At 38.4% G+C, this 23,615-nt stretch overlaps 1 protein-coding gene across 1 annotated transcript in view; it reads right to left on the bottom strand.

Moving 5' to 3' along the window:
* plpp4 (phospholipid phosphatase 4) overlaps positions 1-23,378 on the bottom strand; it is a gene marked incomplete at both ends in the record, with an annotated part of 50,286 nt that extends 26,908 nt beyond the window's left edge. The window contains one exon of the mRNA XM_079249219.1: positions 23,290-23,378. Coding sequence (XP_079105345.1) covers positions 23,290-23,378 — 89 coding nt within the window. The remainder of the gene's footprint in view (positions 1-23,289) is intronic.
* Positions 23,379-23,615: the final 237 nt, after the last annotated feature.

Here is a 23,615-nt window from a genome sequence, read left to right as displayed (position 1 = left end):
TTGAAAGATGTTTTGGTCACTGTACTTGTTCCCAAGTCAGTTTGGCTTCTCTAGGATTGCATCTTAAATAATGTGTTGATAATGACTATGCATGCCGTCTCTGTGAAGTATTAAAATTCTGACAGAAAATGTGCCCATGGTGGGAGCTGAGCCTCAAAAGAACTCAATGGAAAATATGGAGGAAAAGACGGAACCGAGGAAGGGCTTTGTCTGAAAAGACTGAGCCGTCATAAAGTGAAACTGAGTGATCGAAGTGCTATTAGTTTATATCGTCAGATTAATTCATTTATTATATTGTCATAAATTTATGCTTCGAAGAGTCAGCAGTTTTGTAGCAGCATTTCTTCCTGGTCATTGCAAATAGCAACATCAGTGGTGTAGTCCCAACTATATGCAGGTATACAGAGTACACCTGCTTCTTTTTCAATCAGCTTTGAGTATAAACACTTTAAACCTTTAATTCCTGCACCTGTCTGCCTCCTACCTTTACCCTGCATTTGGGATGCTCCTCATCTGTTACATACGCAAGTTGACACTCATGTGTCAAGATGCATTTTTTGTGTTTCTTGAAAACCATTCGAGAAACTATTCATAAACTACTTGTAATGCACAATAAACTTACTGGTAATTTAGTACTCAGTGCAGGAAAATTACATTGTTACAGTTTGAACTGTTGAGGAAATATAACCATTTGAATAACTGAAGTATAAATTATAACTATAATTAATTACCAAGATGTTGAAAAATTGGAATTTTCCAGAAATTAGGATATTTTGTTTTTAGCTAGCCAGTCTCTGTCCAAGATCTGAATTTATTTCTGTGGCTGTGTCTTAGTGAGACACACATTATACTTATCCAGTATTCCTGCTGTGTCCTCATCACTGCTCCAAGTTTGATGACTGTACTGTCCATAATTTAACATTCCCTGTGGTGATTGATGGAAGAAATTGCTTAAACAGAGCCTTCCTCACTCATCATTATGCTACTGCCCTACATCTGCAATGTAGCATTCTCAGCTTTCCCGGATTTGGGTTCTTATTCTTGGCATTACTTGAGTTTTGGAAACTTCAGTTGATCCCACATGCAAACTTATGTCCTGGTGACTCATCACAACGGATGTTAAAAATTGCGAGACAGTACTAGAAGAAAATATCCCAGCAGCACATCATCACATCCAGCAGAAAATGCCTCAAAAGTCAGCTTAGTCACAGGCAAAAACTCATCAGATAATCTCACTAAGATATTTTGAAAAATGCACAATATGGCTGGTCTTGGAAACATTTTATATTTTACATTCAGAAAGTCCAGTCTTTTCACACACATACACAGGCACACACACAGGCACACACACAAAGAAAACTGGTATGAATTATGCTATTTGGGTTAAAAATAAAAAATCAAATTCAATAGCCTTGACTATATTTCATATCTACCAGTCAAACGTAGACAGGACCTGACAGGTGCCAAACTACTCAGAAACCAGCCACAGAGCAGCAGGCCACAGAGTAAAGCTTATTCTGCACAGGAGACAGAGCATGGCATTCACTTCTCAGGAGGAAAAGAAATAGTTAGGGCAGTTTACCACATCCAGATAAACGCTTCATATTAAAATTAGTTGAGTCCAGTATTGTAGCTTTAACTCTCAATTAAGTCTTGGTCTTCCTAAGTGCTATGGATCAGGCTGCGGTCTTTGCTCTGCACATAGTGCTAAAGCTGTTTGCAGTTCCACTACCTTCTGCAATTAAGAGACTAGATCAAAACGATGCAGCTGAGCATCTTTAGAGCTATTCATATGAAGGCATTTGGGTATGGGGTTTGACCATCTGTCAGATCTAAGAGGGAATTGAAAATGACTTTTCCCACTGGAGGTGAGTGATTATTGCTGTCTTTTTCTCAGCCTGATGCCACCCACGTCACCCCCTACTCATTACTCCAGTCATTTAATCCTGCAGCAATTATTAAAAAGTCCCCTGTGAGGTTTACAAGCTATTAGAGATCAGAGGTTGTGTTGCCCCCAGTGAGAAATTCATATTCTCATGTGTTTAATCTATATCTAGTAGTGACAAGTTCACAATAAATCCTCCTAAAGACCTGACTGTTCAATACACCTGAAACAACTGTGAGTTTTAATCACTTTTGGATACATTAAAAATGACCATGAAGGAGGAAAGCAAAAGATGGACTTTGATGGCTTTCACATTTTTGGCCAAGATTTGTCTCAGGGGTGACTGGAATCGGCAGAATGAGTGACAAACTGCTTGAATGGCTTTCTATTGTCTTAGCAAGATGAATTTGAAATGTTAAACCTGAATAAAGATTAGTGTTAAGCAAGCTTTAACAATGTAATTCCTTCAGTGTGTGTATAATACGCTTTTCTCTTTCAAGGCTATATTTCATCATATGATTTATTCTATAGAAATATGAAGAGCGATAAAACAAATAGGAGGTGTTGGATCAAATAAGCTGATCTCACTTCTATCCACATGCATTTTTTGTTGTTAGATGCGACAAAACCAAAAATCTGACCAAAATTTCACAACAAAGTAATATTAAAGTTAAGAAATTAAAAATGAGTTTTATTTCACATTAATTCCAAGAGTTCAGGCAGAAGTTCTGTTTAACATGTTATAACTACTTAGTCCAGTTGCTATAAAAAGAAACATGAGGTGAAAAGTTTCACGTTTATGTGTTTATATATTTATTTATTTATTTATCGTTACTTTAAATAAAGCATTGCACTCATCTTTTTCAGTCATAATGCTAAATCAAGCTGCTGTAGTATGAACGTTTTTTTTTGTTTTTTTTTTTTAATGAAGCAAAGAGGTTCTCCAATAAATGCAACAATTGTCATGTTTTGTTAAAGAAAGAACGTGTTAAACTCAAAATCTATTGCATTTTTCCCCTACAGATGCAGTGAATAAATGTAGCATGTTGGTGAAAAATGGAAATTCCATTCTCTGACAGAAATTGACACAATATTTAGTTTCTAATACTTTGGTAAGGTACCCACACTGCACACTGCTGTACCCACAAACTTTAAGTCAAAGAAGTCAGAAATACACTGCAGTCAAAGAGATTCTGGAGGCAAAAAAAGTGTTGGATATATATTGCAGTCTATTCAATTAGAGTGTATTATCTCCAGGCAAGACATAAACATGAGCCCTCACCAGAGAAGACTAAATTCTATAATTCTACACTGTCTTACACACACAAACACACACACACACACACACACACTCCCTTGCTCTATTCAACTATGGTTTAGAAGTGCCACTAATCGGGCACCAGTTTTGCCAACCCAAGAGAAAACAGTGAGTGTCGTCCAGAAGTCCACCACAAGGAAAAGCGAACTGAGTCTGACACCCATTGGTAAGCCAAAAGTATCCCTTAATAATTTGTTTATATTTAAAAGAGGTCAGGCTTATCCATATACTGTATAGAAGCTGAAGTCCTACCAATAGGGAAAGTTTGAAAATGTACAGAAAAACTGGGCCAAAATGTTCAGTTTAGAGACTTGGCCTGAACTACACCTAAAGCCTCTCTAGATTTGTGTTTCACTTTACTAGAGTTTGACTTAGACATCATGCATATTGTACGATGATATAACAACGGTTTAGAGCCACAGCTGCATTATTCTAAGGGGATTTATTCATCCTTAGTTTTTTTTTTTTTCAGGCAAGCCTGAAACACTTTTTTTTAATTCTGCCATTTTCTTTTAATATGCTCAATTAACATATATACTCATATTTATACAACTTGTCAAATATCACAATTGTTCTCTTTTAAATATTTGACGTTTCATGTGTTTTACTCGGTTTTGGTTTCCTGTCTTATTTTGTAGTGTTCCCTGTTTAGTTAATTTTTGTGTCTTGTTTCCTGTATTGATTTCCCGTTCATTAAATTACCCTGGTTTCATTTGGTTCATTCACTACACCTGTGTCTTGCTTAGTTTCCCAGTAATTATAGCTCTGGTTTCAGTTCTGTTTGCTGGTTCATTTTTTTGCTTCCTGTGTTCCTGTGTCAAGTTTTTAGAATAAACATTTAGATTCTCTGTATCCCTGGCTCCTGTCACTGCATTTGGGTCCTCACCTCCACCACTCATCGTGACATAATGAACCAGCCAACATGGACCCAGCAGGACAGAAAGAAGGGACTTCATTAGCCTGAAATGGACCCAGAAGACACAGCGTTTATAGTAGTTCATGTAGCTACAAAGAACTATATTGACTATATGGCTGTTCCCCACCCCGTCCATGTGCAGCTGGCAGCAGCCAGGAAGCTTGTGGCTGTAGTGACTGTTCACCCCTGATGTCTGGAGCAGCCTGGGATGACTGACTTATTGGCAGAGGCCAGAGAGGACATAGAAGCCCTTTCTGGCATCAGTTTGTCATCTAGCACCAAGTCCATCTTTGACCCTGGTGTCTGGATTCAACCCTCTGGTTCTCCAGTTTTGCTACCTGCTCCAAGGTCCATGCCTTGGGCATCGCTTCCTGCTCCAAGGTCCACGTATGGGTATCGCCTCCTGCTCCAAGGTCCACGCATGGGCATCGCCTCCTGGTTCAAGGTCCACGCATGGGCATCGCCTCCTGGTTCAAGGTCCACGTATGGGCATCGCCTCCTGGTTCAAGGTCCACGTATGGGCATCGCCTCCTGCTTCAAGGTCCACCCATGGGCATCGCCCCCTGCTTCAAGGTCCACGCCATGGGCATCGCCTCCTGCTTCAAGGTCCACGCCATGGGCATCGCCTCCTGCTTCAAGGTCCACGCCATGGGCATCGCCTCCTGGTTCAAGGTCCACGCCATGGGCATCGCCTCCTGCTTCAAGGTCCACGCCATGGGCATCGCCTCCTGCTTCAAGGTCCACGCCATGGGCATCGCCCCCTGCTTCAAGGTCCACGCCATGGGCATCGCCTCCTGCTTCAAGGTCCACGCCATGGGCATCGCCCCCCGCTTCAAGGTCCACGCCATGGGCATCGCCTCCTGCTTCAAGGTCCACGTATGGGCATCGCCTCCTGCTTCAAGGTCCACGCCATGGGCTTCCCATCCTGCTCCAAGGTCCAACCCATGGTCATCGCCTCCTGCTCCAAGGTTCACATCATGGGTGTTGCCGTTCGCTACACCTGTGTCTTGTTTGGTTTCCCAGTATTTATAGCCCTTGGTTTCAGTTCTGTTTGCTGGTTCATTTTATTTGCTTTCTGTGTTCATGTGTTAGTTTTTTGGAATAAACAATTAGATTCTCTGCATCCCTGGCTCCCGTTCCTGCATTTGGGTCCCCACCTCCACCATTCATCGTGACACAGAATTATTCAAATTTACCTTGTGGCTGCATAGATGTAGAGAATTACTCATTTTATCATAGGATATGCAATTTTCCAGCAGATGCCTTAAAAGGGGGATTTTTTTATTCATGCAATCACCTGCGTGTGATAGTACTGTTTCATTTCATAATGATGATACAGTGAATCTATATTATGATTAGCATTATTAGCATTACTATATTATGATTAACTGTACGATCAGCATAGTAATGCTGATCATAGTGAAGGGTAAATTTTTCCAACTAAGCTGAAACTATAAAACTACATATTTTTTAATGATGTACATCTGGGAAAAATGTTGTGACATTTTAATCTGAGCTAAAGTTTATTTTCCACCTCATGGATAAATGCGCCCTACTTTATTACAAATCTACAATTTTTTACACTCAAATCTGCATGGCTGGAAGAAAAATGAAGGACATTTTGCTAGAATTTCTTAGTCTGCACAAAAACTAAAAATAAAAAAAGTGTCTGCTTCACCAGAAAAATCAAATCTTTACTCTTCTGGCACCGGTGGATTAAAATAATGACAACTGGGTATAGATTGTTTTATAAAGTGTTGCTGCTACTGTGAAGGGGAAGAATGGAGGTTGCAGTGGAAAAACTAAACCTGACTGACAAAATGAGGATATGCTCTAGATTTGATTATGCCACTTTACTTTAGGTGTTATTGGACTTGAACTCAGCATGGCTGCAGTTAAAACTGAAGTGTGCCTATGTGTGCTGTTGATATAGCAGTGGTCCTGATGTGGCGTGTGGGCGGGGCAAAAGATTACAGGAATGATTGACAACACTGCACAGGAGGCTGAAAGCGTTCCCCTCATCATGTTGCCTTCAGGAACCATAGAAATTGCCATGATTTTTTTTATACACCTGCTGCACAAACTATTATTCTGCAGTAAATAGAAAATACATCCCATGGAACCAATAAAGATAAGTTATTAAAGCTGTTTCAGTCATTACTGTATACAATTACGCCGTAAGAGTGTTACATTATGAGCATTGTCACCTGTGATGTGGTTGTGAGAAATGCTCATAATTTAACACTCTAACAGTGTAAGAGTAGAATAATTGTTTGTATAGCAGGTGTCATCGTCATTCCTGTTATCTTTAGCCCCGCCCACACGCCACATCAGGGCCAAAAGTTTAAAACTGAAAAACAGGAATCTGAAAGTTAAATATCAAAAGAGCAAAGTGAAATAAAAATCTGAAACTGTGAACAAAGTTTGGAAAATGACAGGAAAAATAAATAAATAATAATTTTCAAATTAATTTTAATCAGTTTCAAATATTTTTTTCAAATAAACAAACATATTGGCCCTGATTTAGCTCCATACCATTTACCCTTCAGATTCCTATTGGATTCCACGGATGAAATGAAGTTACATTTAAGGCTCCATTCTCTTGTTTTAGAAAAAAGTAGATATTTGGGAAACTAGAAAGAATGTCTCGAAAGCTTAAAATTATAGGATGTCCATCTGGATATAAAGATTTTTTTTCAACTTGAAAATAACAGTTTTGAGTTTAAAATAAAGTCTGAGTAACAAAGTAGGTGATACATACCCTGGTGGAAATTAGTCACATAGCATTCATATCAAAATAAGGATTTTCCAGATAGCTAACAGCACATGTTGAATCAAAATAATTACTATGCTGTGTACAGAACAGACATTAAGTGTTTTCCCTGACCTGGAGGCTTTTTTACACTGCATCCTGCTATGCAATTCAGAAGTCTGCCTTTGCAGTAAATGTCACATAACCCTCTCACTGTCTCTGTTTGTGTTAGAGGTAACAGTTAGGGTATTGGATGAATGTGTCAGGAATGCACAGCATCAGTTCTGACAGAGGAGGCAAGCAGGATAGATGCTGAGTGACACTCAGCAAGCTCCCCAAAGATATCCCTTCACAAGATGGCTAAAGGGGAGCCAGAGAGGAAAAGAAGAAAATGTCATTCTTCTCCTGTTACACAAAACCCTGGTTGAAGATACACTGCAAAATGAAGATTAATATATAAAGAATAATTAAAGAATAATGAATAAGAATAAATAAAGAATAATTAGAGGCTAATTACAATAAAATATATATATACATATACATATATATATATATATATATATATATATATATATATATATATATATATATATATATATATATATATATATATATATATATAAAATTTTAATTAGCCTCTAATTATTCTTTTATATCTTTTTCAGGAGGGTACATTTAAACACACACACTCACACACTGTTGAAGAAGAAGCTCCAGGGACACCTTCAAAAAGGTCAGAGGCCTGTATCTGACACAGGTGTTAAGAAAGGCAGCTGTCTGAAGTTAGCAGGACATGACCAGAAGGACATGTAAGGGATTTGGGAATCATGAGAGCATGGTGGGGGAATGGGGGGGGGCTTAGTGAGAAAGCCCATAGCAGGAAGGAAAGAAACCAGCCAGCCATCCACCAAATGTTTTCCAGGAGGCTTTTTTTTTTAATGTCCCACAGGTTCAAAACTTATCTTCTTTGAACTTGTTGGGAAACTGCATTGGCTTTAAAGAGCCGATGATGTTAGCTTATCAGATTTGTTGAGCTAACTCTATTTTTATTGTACCTTATTGCAGGAATTACCATTTTTATTCATTTTCAGGTTTATTCATTTTTCTACCTTACTATCTGCATACAGACTTAAAAACTTGTGCAACATATATCATGTCTACGAGTGTAACACTCAGGTAAGTCGGCTGGGCTGCAACTGAAAGCAAGTATCACCTTTTGAACAAGAATAAATACAAGAAGGTTAAACAGTAAGTTTGAGTCTCCCAAAAGTTCTCCAGTTTGAAATGATTATAGGAAGATTTGTTTGTGGGAATTTAATGATGCTCCAGTCATAAATAAGAAACAGAAGCCTTATAAAGCACTGAATCTCTTTGACACCTCTGCTGAGAATTGAATCACTGATTTGACGCATTTTATCCAGTCAGAGTGTTTTCTGCTGGCTGTGTGTACATGTGTGTAAGTGTGACTGATTTGAGAGGAAGCGGTGAAAGGGTTTTTCTTCATGACTGTTATAAGTCTCCTTATGTCACCGAAGGAGGTTGTTAATTCACTTCAGTTTCGGAAACAGTGCAAGATTATGGTGTAACTGAAATTAAGTTGCTCATCTGTAAAAGTTTTATCAGTATTTTCAAATGACAAAAGGGGGAAAAATGGGTGCAAATGTAAGTTATAGTGTTACTGTAGTTATAAAGTTGTAAGTAAATGATTGAAACCTCCTTTGAAGCTTTAGGACATTGATGAGACCAGACTCTTCAAAATCCCTGTGAAGCAGCTTAGCATGTGACATGTGTCAACTGTCGCTCCAGTTGGTGTAATCATGTGACTTTAGCCAATGCTGAGACAATGTATTGAAACAGCACTCACAACTTCTGCTCTTTAAGGTTGATACAGAGTCATGCAGACCAATACGATGCTGATCTGGACTGGACCCATGCATTACTGCAACTTCAAGCTGGTGTTTGGCAAAACCGAGCTGTAGTAATATTTTGTGTAAGCTCTAGACCCAGTTCCAAATTGAGGGCAAAGTTCCATGCAATTGGAGGCCATGAAGTGGGCATCTAAAGAAAATGATGCCACAAGAAGACTGTTTCCTCACAAATCAGCACTTGAGAACTGTAGGCAGCCTTCTACAAGTTTGTAGAATGACAGGGTCTTTACCCAGATAGAGTCTTTAGCCCAAGCGTCTTAGGACAGATGATTAGGACAGACTACCTACAAGCCATCTGTGGTCTCATATCAGATGCCAGGTAGCCTAAACTCATCTCCACTAAACACTTGTGGGATCTTCTTGGGCTTGCTTTTTGTGAACATAACTGCAGTGGGAGACTTGGGACAAATGATTTAAGAATTGGATGTCCTTCCACAGCACTGTGTCACCAAGCTGGTGACCAGCATGAGGATGACATGCTAGATTGTTCTGGCTGTGTGTTCTTCCTCCAAGTGTTGCTGAGGCCCCCTGTTTTTGTTCAATAAGTAAATTGTTATACAGCCAATATGTCTTTTTTTCTTCACATTTCAACCATACAGTCCAAAAAAAAGTATGCCAAATTACAGTCAACAGCAGAATAAGTCTTGAACAGGCATTGGAAAAGGAGATTTGGCTAGGTTTTCACGGTCACCGCCCACATTCTAAACATCCCACCAATGCATTTTATTTACAAAAATGGGATCATTTAAAAGAGAATACAACAATCTTTCCAAAAGTATAATATGTACTGGCAAGAAGCATTGCTCCAACAAACTATTCATAAACAGAAATTTCTTCGCAAGTTGTGTTAATTGTACATACCATTCTAACATCTCTGGCTGTCAAGTATAATTTTAAAAAATCTCCATCATATTCACTATGTTTCATTTATACCATGTGTTGCTGAAAGTGTTTTTGGAGTGTTTTTAGGAATGTTTTCAGTCAGACTATCCAAGATAGCTGTGAACAATCAGAGCTAATAATCATGTTTATTGTTGCTAATATTGTCCAATGTTGGACAAGTCTCAAATTGTAAAATTACCAGTTGACTTGAAAGCTAATTGTTACTTATACCACTTACAGTGAGTACTATTAATTGGACTGCCTTACCCTTAGCAAGATGCAGAATGGTCTATTTGTGGTTTGTTGATCAACAGCGGTCCTATTATTTATAGTGTAGATTCAATCAAATAAATTCCCTCATGTGCATGCCATCCAGCTCAGCAGGGGCCTGGTAACATGCCATTCATTTAATTCATTTGTGTTGCTGAAGAGTTGCATCTAAAATTTGCAGGATAGCAGATCTCAAGCATTGTTTAACAAAAAAGCATCCCCCCAAAAAACACAGATTGGTTTTGATAATCTCTATATACTTTCTTTTTTTTTTTTAAATCAACATTTTCATCAGATGAGTATTCTAAAAGACACTGATACAATCCCAAGTCTGACTTTTGGAGTTGTTGCTGATCCCTGTCTGGGTGGTCCTTCATGTCTTTGTTCTGGAGCACACAAAGTCCTTTTCTTCGTAATGGAAAACTCTAGATCTTTTGAGACCATCGATGCATTCGCAAACATAACTGTAACATAACTGTAATAAATGACAGGGTTCCCAAAAATTATTCCTCACCCATGTGGTTCAATCAGTTATTGATGAATAATATGCTTTGATACAGTTCTGTCTGAGGGGTTGGAGATCACAGGTTTCCGGCTCAAAGATTCCTTACTTGTTTTATACCAAATCCTCATCGCAATCACCTGTTGGCAACATTTGGTTGACAACAAACAATATCATTGCTTTATCTTATTACTGGTCCTACTATTGCAGGAATGTGTGGAAGTGCCAGAGATTATAAAATAATTAAAAAAAATAAAATAAAATAAAAACTAAGTAAATAAAAAATAAACTTACATTTAACAGAATTTTCCATATTTTAGGATTTTTTTTTGTAAACCACAGCAATAGCCATCATTGCTCTGTAACTGTCCTGTAACCTTTTGATAAACCACTGGCTCCAGAGAATGAATGCATGTTTTCAGATTGAGTTGAGATTTTTAATCTACACCAATTGAATTAATTCTCCTCCTTTGAAACTGTTGACTTTAAAGACATAAAATTATGCCAGCTCGGGCTGAGAAAATTAATTCAGTTGGGAGAATAAATGGCATCTGCGGTCACATCAAAGGTCAAGAAATCTGTGTTCAATAAAGAGCAAATGGCAAAGATTTCCCTTGTCAGCATAAAGGCTCTTGGTTAGGTGTGTTTTTATGCATGCTTGCAAAGTTTATAAGGTAACAATGCATAAAATACTGAGGAAAAAGATGGGGAAAGGAAAGGAAGGAAGAAGAGCTTTTAAAACTCAAACCGAAGCTCTGAGATTGCTCGCTCAGACTAGATCCAGACACCAGACTGTCAGTCGTCTCTGTCATCATGCTTATTGTTCGTTTTATAAAACGTCAAACTTGAGGCAGATTTTGGCTGTCCTAAAAAGGAACGTACAGATCCCTTCGACACCCACAGAGTATTAAAGTCAGTTGTTCACAGCATCAGAAGCCAAGTTTTACAACACAAATAATCCAGTTTATTCTTCCGAACAAAGACGCATTTACAAACGCTGGATGTGAACGTTTATGTATCTGGAATGACTTATCATGTAGCTGCTGAGGTGTAGAGTCAGAATAACGAATGTTCTCTCACTGTGACACTCATTTAGTCTGTTTGGGCTGTGTAAATTTCATGGATAAGGGTTGAATTTATTTTATCTTCCTTCCTGCATTTGTTTTGTTGTTTTCTGACTGCCATTTACAGCACTTGCTTTTACCATGATTTTGATTTTCTTTCCACTCTGGTAAATCACCCATCGCCATCTGGATTTCTTTTCACTTCTCTCAGAAATGGTGTTTTGAAAGTTATGTCTCACATTTTTAAAGCATGAATTTTTTTTTCCTGATTTCCACATCTTCTTGAGTCAGTGAGAAATACTGCTCCACATGCAGCTTGTGTGCAGGAACAAAGAAAATCCTTTGTGAAAGTCTTTTTCGCTCTATTTCTCCCTTTCTTTGTTTTCTAGCTGGAGACTATCTGTGAGGGAAAAGCAGGACCTGACATGGGATGGAGTGGAAACCAGCCACCCTGAGAGTCTGTTCAGCTAGCTCTGGGTTTTATTGTCTCCTATGTCAGTCACAGATGATGGCTCTATTGGCCTCCAACAATCTTCTGGAAATCAATTTTTAAAGAAATCTGCTCCCTCCATGAAATGATTTAATGAACTTTACTTATAGCTTCCTGGTATAGTATAAATGCCATGTGCACCCACACAGCCATTCAGGGAGAGTGATTTGACTTCTGCTCAGGCTGACTGTGGGTGGAATTAGCTGCAGGTCAACAAACTTCAGATAGTAGTACATTTTTTCCCCACTATTGATGCTTGAATCTAAAATTAGACTTACATAGGTCCTACTTCAGTCGTGATGTAAGTTTACATTCTAAACTTAAACAAAACCTTTTCCAAAAGCAGCAGCAAAGTTAATCTTTCCAAACAAAAAATCATGTCAAAAAGCTATTCAAAAGGAATGAATCTGTTTATTTCTTTAGTTTTTGTTTATTTTTTTTATTTTTGGTTCATATTGCACATATAATTGTAGCCTCTTAAGCTCACGATTGTTCTTAAAATGAGCTTGACTGCACAGCTCATGATCAAAACATTTTCTCATAACAGAACATTCTTTATATATTTTATTATATTAAATTAGAATTACATTATTTCTCAATTTCATTTATATTCTTGATTAAAATAACCTTTTTGTTCATGCTTTTTGATTGATATGGATCATTAAAAGATGTCAAAGAAGCAGAGCTAAGATAAACAATAGTTTGTCACCAATCTAGTTAAAGCTTGTTATTAATAATATATATGTCTGTAAAGCAATAAGGGAACAGGTAATAACAACAAGTAACCATGAGGTTAATGGTGTAGAACTTTCTAAGAGCAGATCAGTGTTTATTTAATTAAACCAATAATAAACACAGGAAACATAACAGTCACTGAGCTCCGTATACATGCTTAAGTCAAGGACAATTCAATCAAGCAGTCTTCCGACACACATTCCTGATATGAGGTCTAATCATCATGCTGTAATTAATTTTAGTCAAATCGCCTGTCTGCATGGCTCTGGAGTCTTTGGCATTTGCGGATAAAAAGGTTAAATTTGACAACTGTGTGTGTCCGTTGATGGGTGGAAAATAAATCCACTAATGAGTTTCATTATTACTGTTTTACCTTCATTGCTCAAATACCATAAAAATTGCCTGCCTAATCATGGTCTGTGTGTAATAAGGTGCATTGTGCTCGTGTGAGAGTTCTCTTTTTAGATTTTTTATCTTTAAACCATGTTTCCTGCTGTAACACATTTGTAAATTAGGTTCGAAATACTTTTTAATTTTACTATACATATTTTTTTCATACATTTTTTACAATAATAAAGTATTTATCTATTTTCAATCAGTAACAATGCAGCATAGATTACCAAAATTAAAAAAAATATTTATCATGCAGCAAATAAATATTCTGCAAGAAATTTACTTTACTATTACCAAAAGTTAGCTTTCACACTGCTGTATGTTGACTATAAGAAAGAATAAAAACAATGGAGTCATAAAAGAAGGTGTGCTCCAACGGTAAGTCCTGGGGGCCTGAAGGACACATATGGAGACGTGATGAAGGCTTTTCCTGAGGAAGAGGAGCTTAGTTGCAGTGGTGTAGTCCAGGGTATACACAGGTATATGGAGTATACCCACTTCTTTATCAGTCAGCATAGAGTAAACCAACTTCTAAATTTCTAAGCTGCCTGTGATGCTGCTTTTACAATTACAAACGTCCCCACACATGTAGCTACATCACCCAGAAGCTCAGCTAAGGTTATCGATGCTACACTGGTGCAGTTAACTATCAGCTGCATTAACTTTAGCTTAAACATAGACATAATAAAGATATTTGTAGATATGTCTGTGAGCCTGTCTTTCATTAGTCTGTGTTCCAGTATTGGTTTAGTCATTTCTCTTCCTCTCTGAAACCGAAGAGCAGAAATTATGTGACAATGAGCAAATACACTGATGGATTTATGGAATGAACTAAATAGAATAGTCTTACATGTCCCTTTTTATGAAAAAGTTTTTTCTGGACTTTTTTGTTGTTTGTTTGTTTGTTTGTTTTATTTTGTGTTTTAAAACAAGGACAAAAAATGTAGAGTATCCCCACTTCTCGAGGGACCACTACACCAGCAGTATCTCAACCTTTTTGCAACTAAATACCCCTTTTAAAATGTTATTTCGGCCAAGTTCCCTCTACCACTACAAAGTATTTTTGGTTAAGAAAAAACATGAATATGCGTTTGGCTTATTAAACTTTAACCGTGCAAAACAATGGTGATTGTTTTGCACATCTCTACTACGCGTCAACCAGGACTCCATTGTTTGCGTTGTCAAGGCGACAGTGACTGACAGATATGATTTTGCTCATGGGGTTCAATTCACGTTGGAATTTGGGATTTAGGTAATGAAATTATGTAAATCAAAATGTAAATTCAGTGTATTAATGTACACTTACATTTATTGAAATATATTAAATATTTATATAGTATATTTATATTATTTTATTTAGGGATGTTTTAAAGAAAACAAAAAGATATTTGTTTTAAAAAAATGTCATGTACCCACTGGAATGCCTTGAATTACCCCCAGGGGTACACATACCCCCGTTTGAGAAACAGTGCACTACACCACTGCTTACTTGTGATATATTTTGAGATTTGGGCCAGCAACCTTGAGTATGTGGTTGTGTGCATGTTGGTGGGAGGTTCCTTCATCCCCTCAGCTCCTCATTTATCTTTGTGTAAGATGCTCCAAATGACAGTAATGAAGCAGATTAAAGGAAATAACCAAGAAAGAGTGCAGTAACCAAAGGAGATAAAGGAGGTGTACAGGCAGAACCATTATGATGCGAGGAAGAGCAAAGCCTTCTCCCTGCACCTGCTTTTCACTCATCTTTGCTTGCACATACCAAGTTATTACATTTTCTTTGGCTGTGTTCAACATAATGTTGAAAAAAAAAAAAGAAGCAGAAAGTGTTAAATCCTAGCTTGCTGTAGATATAATGCGAGTTAGATCCAAAGGATGGTCTCAGAAACCCAGCAATGAAATGAGTGATAGCTGTGGTAAATTCTCAAAGGTTTTGCCAAAGAAGAAAGCTTTAAGGGTGGATTTAAAGGTAGCTGGGGACGGCGCATTCCTGAGTTCAGTGGGCAGGGACTTATAAAGTAGGAGCTTTAACAGAAAAAGCCCAGGCTTCCTTACTGACTAACCGTGATCTGGGGATAGTTAAAGTGCACCATCTGTGGACCTCAGTTGCTGAGAAGGCACACGCCAGGTCAATAAGTCTAGGAAGTATTCCAGGGCAAGATCCCTTAAAAATGTAAAGGTGAGCTGTAAGAAATTAAAGCCACTTAAATCTTTAAATCATTAAATCCAGGTAAGGGATGTGTCAGCCCTTACTACTGTAATAACACAACAGCAGCATTTTAAATAGGCTGGAAGATATAGAAAGCCCTGACTGACACCTGAGTTGGAAGAAATGACCTTATTCTTGACACTTTAGATAAAAAAAAAAAAAAAGGTCCAGCATGTTAAAAAAAAAAAAAATCAATATTTGGGCATTAAAAGTGGGCTAGAATGAAATTACATCAAGATTCCTGCAGCCTGGCTGATGTTATTTGAAAGCAGAGAAACAACAAGAATTTGGTGGCTCAAAGAGACTGACCGTCATCAAATCTGAGCAAAATTAGGTCTCTGAATAAGGAATAACATGTACATGTAGAATGGAAAAGGGTCCTTTAGGTTTGCCACAGGTCAGCTATATGCTATTAGATCTATGAGCTTAATAAGTGCAAAATGTTTAGTCATTTAATCATGGCCCTAAATGATGGAGGAGGATGTTGAAATTTACAGTACCAAATGCAACAGTGAGATCCAAGAAAACTCAAACAGGACAGTCTCCTCTCGCTGCACTCACTGCATCATTGGTTGCTTTAAAAAGAGGTGCCTGTGTGCTGTGCTGCTCTAAAACCAGACTGAAAGCAGTTAGAAAGTCTGTTATTATTCATCAATTACATCAGTGGTGCAGAGATTGGTTTCTCCTGACCCTCAGAAGAAAGGACACTTTAGGGATTGGTCTGTAGTTACTGAAGATAAGAAGTTTAAGCTAGGTGTCTTTACATGTGGCAGGTTGTTAAGTATAATTTGTCGTAATTATTATTAGATACTGGATTAAGTCAAACTGATATTACCACTGTTTTGCTGATATGTTCAAATATGCAGAACGAAACACAACTAAAAAAAAGAGCATTAAGAAATTATTACATTTTCTACATTTCTGAGTGAAAACTATGAACAATAGCTGTTCATGACTTATTGTGGAAACAAGAACATACAGATAATAAAAAATGTACGTTAAATAATTCTTTATTTATGCCAAGACTGCCAGCCAGAGTTTTGCTTCCTGGATGGTTGAAATTCCTGAAATGTTCATATGCAACAAACCCTCCTCGAGTGGAAAGTGACAGCGCGCACTAATGCTAACATTCACAACTCATTTTTGAGATTTTCTTACCTTTTCAGATTGCCTGAGCAAAAAAGAAAAAAACTTTTTGGAAGTCTCATGTTCCCTTCCCTGACTGAGTTCCAGGATTATTATAAGAAAGTTTCTCAGTGTTGTCATTTGGAGTTGTGGAGACAGATTTGAATTGAATTGAGATGTGTTCTCGCTGAAAAACAGGTGCTGTCTACAAATCCATTCACTTCCCACTTCCTCAGCTGGCAACATCTGTCTGATCGTGAGTCCACTTTATAGCAAACAGTATATAATGAGTGAGTGAATGGATGGAGAAACAATGAATTAATTAACTAATCGTGGTGTAGCATTAGACGAAACGCCCCAACCCTTCCATACTGTGCTATGCACTGGCCACAACTAATACTGGTGCAATTATGCCGCGTATGTTTAATTAAACAGCAATTCTCGGGAAGAGGAAGGTAAAAGTTAAGCTTCTGAAGTAAATTCAACAAAAAAGGGTTAAAAAATCAGTTCCATCTGACTTGCTCTTATCACAGGGTGTATTGGATTCCTGCTGCTTCCTCCTTGGACTCTTTCACTTCCCCGAGTCAAATCACTTTCTGATGACACAAGACTTGGCCAGTAATTGTTCTGGCCCACTTTTGTTTGAGTCAGTCATCCTGATCCTGGTTTCTTTAAATGTCATCTATATTCTCAGACTGTCTTTGCTAAACTTTACCAATTTTTGTCTGCAACATCTGACAACATCAGGGATGCTGGAGATTGTTTGAGGTCTTGGACTCCACAGCTGGTCTTCCCAGAGACACGCAGCCTTGTGCAGAAACTGAAAGCAAAAACATTTGACAAAATAAAGGATCATGCCTCCTGTTGCTAATTATTCGAACCATGTCAGACTTTAAAAATGGTGATGTGACAACTTCAGACTCTAAATCTGTCAGCAACCATCAGAGAAACAGCGACTGCGTGGGACACTGCAATATCTCTCCACAAACTGAATCTACTTACGTCAGAGTTTATCATCTTTACATGAGATACAAAGGCTTCAAAAATTGGATTTTGTGCTTCTACAGCCCCAATTAACGGACAACAGAAGCAAAAATAAAAATGACGTAGCTTTTCTTTCTTTCTTCTTCAGCTTAGCTTGGGCTCCAACTTCAGAATACTTTTTATTTTGCAGATTCCTCAGAATACATGGTAATTAGGTGAAGGTATCATTTTAGATCATCAATCAATTACCATAAAGGATATTTTTCATAATAATTTAGCACTATTCGTTTCAATATATATGAAAATGTTGATTGATTTCAGCTTTAACGTGAGAAGAACTTGTTAGAAACTGAAACAAGTTTGTTTTTTTGGTTTGTTTTTTTCCTCCACGTCACTTTGATGCATCTTGTAAATTTTCATCTTGCATTGCACAGGTTGACCCACTGGGCAATCTTTGCCAAAAACACGGTGTGTCAGACAAAGACAGATAGACTGACTGATGTAATGCCAGAGGAGAGATAAAGCGATGGAGTTGGATAGATGACTCCAGGGACAGTGAGGCATAATGAGCTGATCAAACGATTGTGTGGAATGAAATGCCAGAGCAGCTTAGAGCGGTGACAGACTGGAACTGTCAGGGAATCCCTGGTCAATCAGCAGCCTCTGCTCACATTCAAAATCATGCTTATTTCTATCTCATCACCTCCCTGACTTGCCGATCAACTATTTTCTTTTCTTTCCACTCAGTCTTCTTCAATTCCTTGGTCAATCTTTCTTCTGCATGGCTCCTGTCTCAGCTTCCTCTGCTTGCCTGTTTTTTCAGGCGATTTTGCAGAGTTGTCTTTTTTTTATGTCGCTCAGGTTCTGAGCTTAACATACTTATCAAGTAAAACAAATATATATGACACATTCTAGCTAATTTCAACTGTTCTCACTGAATTATCCTTTTGCTTGATTTAATTGGATTTCTGTAAATGGATTGCCACATTATTGCAGATGCTTCTCTCAAATAAAAAATTGGATAGTTAATTAAATTGATTGTAGCTTGTATCATCAAGTATAACAGTGGGTCTTTTTTTTCCCCAGGTTTTTGATTATTTTCTGTTGACAGCATCTGCATGGGACGTTTATCTGCTTCTGCAGCCACGGACAGTTGTCAAAGATGCACAATCAATTTTTCATTAATAGCCAAGATAATGAGGGTTGCAGAGATGATGACCTGTGAAGACGTGCTTCAGATGTTCGCTGCCACCGATTAGGGAAAACGGAACACACTAAATAATCATGCAGGTGGTGGAAGCTGACAGGGGACTTAATGAAAATGAACAAGAGCTAACTGACTGCAAATGTGTATGAAGAAATAGTAACAGAACAACATGAGCAAACAAATGACCTGGTTGCTGTTCTAATATTTACTTGTTTTTATCTTTGGGCCATCATGGATATTAGAACCATATCTGAGTGTCAGTGTTTTATATAAGACCTGCTGGACAGCAATATTTACTTCTGATTTATGTTTACTCTACTGTGTGGGGTTAGCTTTTGTTTGGTGTTTGGATTTTCATTTTTGTTCGATGTGTGAAATGAAAGAACTGCACGCTGCAGAGCTTAATGATCACAGCTCTGTGAAATAAAACTTCATTTTTTACTGTATGCATTAGTAGCTTTCCTTCTTAGCTGTAGTGTTCACAAATTGTATTTACATTTTGTAACTGCTTCTTAATATAATTTCTTTCGGATTGCCAACCCATGTCCAGGGACCACTTGGACAACATGTCATAACATACCCTCCACATCATTGTAGCTTTTTTAGTCTCCGCTGATCCAAAAAGAGCGCGCTGTTATTCACATTATAACTGTTCAAGTGGAAAAACATGGGTGGGCTCTGATTATGAAGCAGTCACACACACTGCAGTGTGGAATGGCCTCAAGTGCAAACATTTACAGTTTCTTTTCTCCTTTTGTTTTAGCTATTATGTGAGTATACAATTATCTTAAAGAGAACAGAAAGGGTGTCCCCCTCATCCCTTCTCAAGAGGGTCACCACCTCCACTGGGACCCTACTGAGCAGACTGGTACTATGAGCCACATGATTTCATTGTGCATTTTTTTTTTAGATTTATTATGTAACAGCAAGGTTTTAGCATGTGGATAATGCTGTGACATTGTTAGTGGCTTCATATTTTAGTATTCTTGGCTTGTATGAATAGTTTTCTCAACACAAACAACAGATTTGGGATGCATTTCCAACTCATTGCTCATGCCTTGTTTGTGACAGTGAAACATATCAGACATCTGGATAATAAACCTGTTGCAGGTTTTGTGATGACGCTTGGCTTATTTTCTTCTTTTGTTGAAAGATCAGATGGTATAAAACGCAGGTGCCATTGTGAAGTCATACCTCCGCTTTTAAGCTTCCGCTTTGGTTTCAAGTTTTGCATTTAATAATGACCTCCTTTTTTTAATTGGGTGAACAGACCACCTCTGTTATCTGCTTTATTTTTTCTTAGAATGAATGTTTTATCGGTGAAATAAAAGCCTTTCGCCTCCACTGTAAACAACAGTAGTTTAGCTTCCTGCTAAACTAATTATGGTAGATTTTATCTGAGTTCTATCAGACCAATGATCAGCTATCCTCACTATATGCTATGGGCGGGTGGAGGGAGTGGAAACTCAGAGAAAACCCACACAGTTGAGGTGACCCCAGCCAGCAATCAGATCCAGAACTTTGTGAGGCAACAGTGCCAACCATTACACCAGTGTGCTATAAGAATTACAGCTTTTTGCAGTTTCTGTTTCAGTGTATATTCTGATCACAAAAAGAAAAATTTATCCTAGTTTAGAAGTAGTGTTTGCTCTTATCAAGCACAGAGACAAAACACCTTAAAGGCACTGCAACTAATGCGCTAAAGACAGTTTCACAGCAAAGGCGGAGCCAAACCACCTCCATCTATACATGCAGAATGAAAAGTCTGATCATATTCTGTCTTTCCCAACATCTCACAAGGTCTCGTGACATTTCCAATGCTCTGGGTTGTGTCTCAGCGCTGCTCCTCCGAAAAAGAAGGAAGGGAAATGAACATCATTTTCAGGATGTAATGTTTACCAACTTCATTTTACAACAACAGCATAAAATATATGTCTATAAATATGTATTAATACTTATCGCCGTAGACCTTCCAGCATGTGCCAGCATCCCATGTAGTGAAAAAAAAATTATTTTTTCCACCATCATTTTATCAAAAGAAATAATCCACTCTCCTTAGGCCTAAATTGCCACTCTTAGCACAAACAATTCTATTCTGTTTTGCTGTGTACATCAGTCTGGCAAATCAGTCCATCAAGAAGCTTTTAGATTGCACTGATAAGAGTTCTCAGAGTGGTTTTAATGCTTCTCTATTTTTATGTGCCTCAGGTCTTAATCTATAAAATCTCAAAGCAACGCAGCTGCATGTCCTCCATCTTATTTTCCTTCGATGTCCTCCTTCCTTTGTCCTCTATGCTACATTTAAGGGCTTTATTATATTTATTGGAATTATTCAGGAATCTACCTCTGAGCTTTCCAACATGCAGAAAAAAAACTACCAATGATCTAAGAAATGACGGTATTTCTCAAAAGCTATTTCTTGCTGTGCTCTGGATTCCAAAGAATATGAAAAAGCGCTAACATCGTTATCCTCTCAAACCACAAGATAAGAGAGAGGTTTCTTTTTTTATTTAGTGCTTTCTTGAATGTCAAAGGTCTGTTTCCACTTACAAACCTTTTGCTTTGGATTTGCAAGATGTGGAACTGCTGAAGTGCCAAGCTACAGTATGGTGACTGCATAGCATGAGTTGTTTTATAACACCGCGAACAACTTAATGCCACTCTCTTGTCCATCATGAAGGTCAGCACATCCTTTCAGATCTGGAAAAGAACAAGCAACTAGTCAAGAAAACCCAAAAGTAATTCTGATGGCTCCGGGGTTTAAAGGCACCTGCTTTTGTGGGTGACAAATCAAGGACAGAGAGTAAGTTTTACATTGCAGTCAGGTCTGTTTAGTTACGACCAGAAACTGTCAGAATCACAGAGTTTGAAGGGCGATTTCTGATGAAAGACCGCTCTCTGCTGCATTCATATCTGCTTATGAAACCAAATTAAAGGGTGAAATCATTTATTTGCTGCAACCCTGATGAGATGTTCACTTTATGAAGAAATATGAAAATTGCAAAAAAAATAAAAAATCTTTTAGTTAGTCAAATTCTAAAAGACCTATTGAACACCTTTTTAACTATTGTGGGCCACATCTAAATTGAGCCTACGCCAAACAGCAGGAACAAAAGGTGCCAGCTAAAAACCGCCCTTTACACCCGAAGCACAAGAAAACAGCAGATTCCTGCTGACCCCAATTATCATGCTTTCACAATGGTTGTGGGGGTGAGGCAAGAACAGCCTCTGCTGCCCTTCAAGCCAAAGGGTGACTGTCTCTGATCTGCTGGGAACAAAGCAGGTTCAATGCAACAATTACTGCTTGTCTTGAAGAAATCTATATGGCCACACACTCCTCACTGCCACATACACAATTCAGACTTGCATTCAAAGATAAGGACTTTCACAGCCACAAAACTTCCCAAGATGAGCCATACAGTGAAGATATGAAGCCAGCCCATGCACAACAGCAACATTTGGAACATTAAGCTGCCTGCATTTGTACATATTCGCACATAGATAGAGTTGATATGAAGCAATCTAATCAATGACTGCAGGAATACATTTTACAAATAAAAAGCAGATGAGATGGGCTGAATGGAGCTTTATAGCAGACTTTTTTCCCCCTTCAGGTTGCCTCAGAAACTCACTGCATATCAGTGCTCAAGGACTTTATTTGTGTTTCTGTAACAGAGTGATGCATGTGGATGACATTGTGAAAAAAAAATTCCCTTTTTGTTTATGTTTAAGCCCTTACAAAGCTGCAAAGAAATGAATGCAAGACTGTTGCACATAATATTACATCACGGCGCCACACAAAGGGCTAAACATCCACTGAGACATGATATTCTTATTCTTATTCCCCCTATTAAACTTAACTTAGCCCAAAGCCATAGATTAATGATAATGTGCAAACGCAATACAGGCAGTGCAGCTACCTTCTCAAACATGATCATTTCTGACTTTTATTTTTCCAGATATGCAGCGAACAACCACAGCAAGGTGAGTCACTATAGTTACAAAGCTTGGGGGCTTTTCTTTCTTTTTCCTTTCTTTCCTCCTCCTTTTTTAAGATCACAAAGAAAAAGATCAATAAATGACACAACTGTGATGCAAAAAGGACTTGAAACCTTGAAGCAAAATACTGTAAATAATTTAGGTGCATGTTGGGTTTGAATGTTGCGCCAGTGAAGCACAATCTCGTCAGAAAATCTTCGATTCTCTCCCAACATGCCGGCGCGTCACTGGGGGCTTCCCTGGTGGCTCTGCTGCCTCTGAAGTGAAACAACAAGCAGACTCTGCGCCTCTCTAACCACCCAAGACATAAAATATCATAAGAAGATTTATGTATTAAAGTAAAAAAAAAAAAAAAAAAAAAGCTTATGCTGACTTATTCCAGCAACCTGTTAGCGCAGCGGCTGGAAGTGAGCTGTCCGCGGTGCTGAACTGCGAATTAACACAGGCTCGTTCAGCCACACACACGCACCGACAAATTCACATGAACACACCACTTCTGTGTCTAAATCGTGAGAAAGCATTGTCTTAAAACCAGCCATGAAGATGTTGGAGCTGATTTTTTTGTTTGTTTGTTTGCTTGTTTGTTTGAGGACAGCCTGCGCGGCGGGTTCGAGGTGTTTTTTTTTTACTCACGCAAAAACTCCGAAAAGCAGAACTCGGATCCCGATCTCCAAAGCCAACTGTCGCATGTTTTTCCTGCGGTCTGAGGGCGACACGTTCATGGTTCTGAGCAAACCCGCCAACTGGTTTGGATAGAGGTAGTCCGGGTCAGGGCTGGAGGTTTTATACTCTATTTAATCCACCAAAGCGGCGCTCACGCGGACGACGCGACCTAAACACGCATGGCGCGCGCCTCCATTGCGACTCGGGCACCTGAAGCTGCTGTCTTGCCTTCTCCTCCCCTCGACTGTCTCCCTCTCCCTGACTGTTTCGGTCCCCTTAGGCGATTTCCTTTATTG

The sequence above is a fragment of the Telmatherina bonti genome, assembly GCF_933228915.1.
Source record: "Telmatherina bonti genome assembly, chromosome: 11".
Lineage (NCBI taxonomy): Eukaryota > Metazoa > Chordata > Actinopteri > Atheriniformes > Telmatherinidae > Telmatherina > Telmatherina bonti.
Note: the sequence above shows the minus strand (reverse complement) of the source record. Positions and strands in the feature narration are given on the sequence as shown.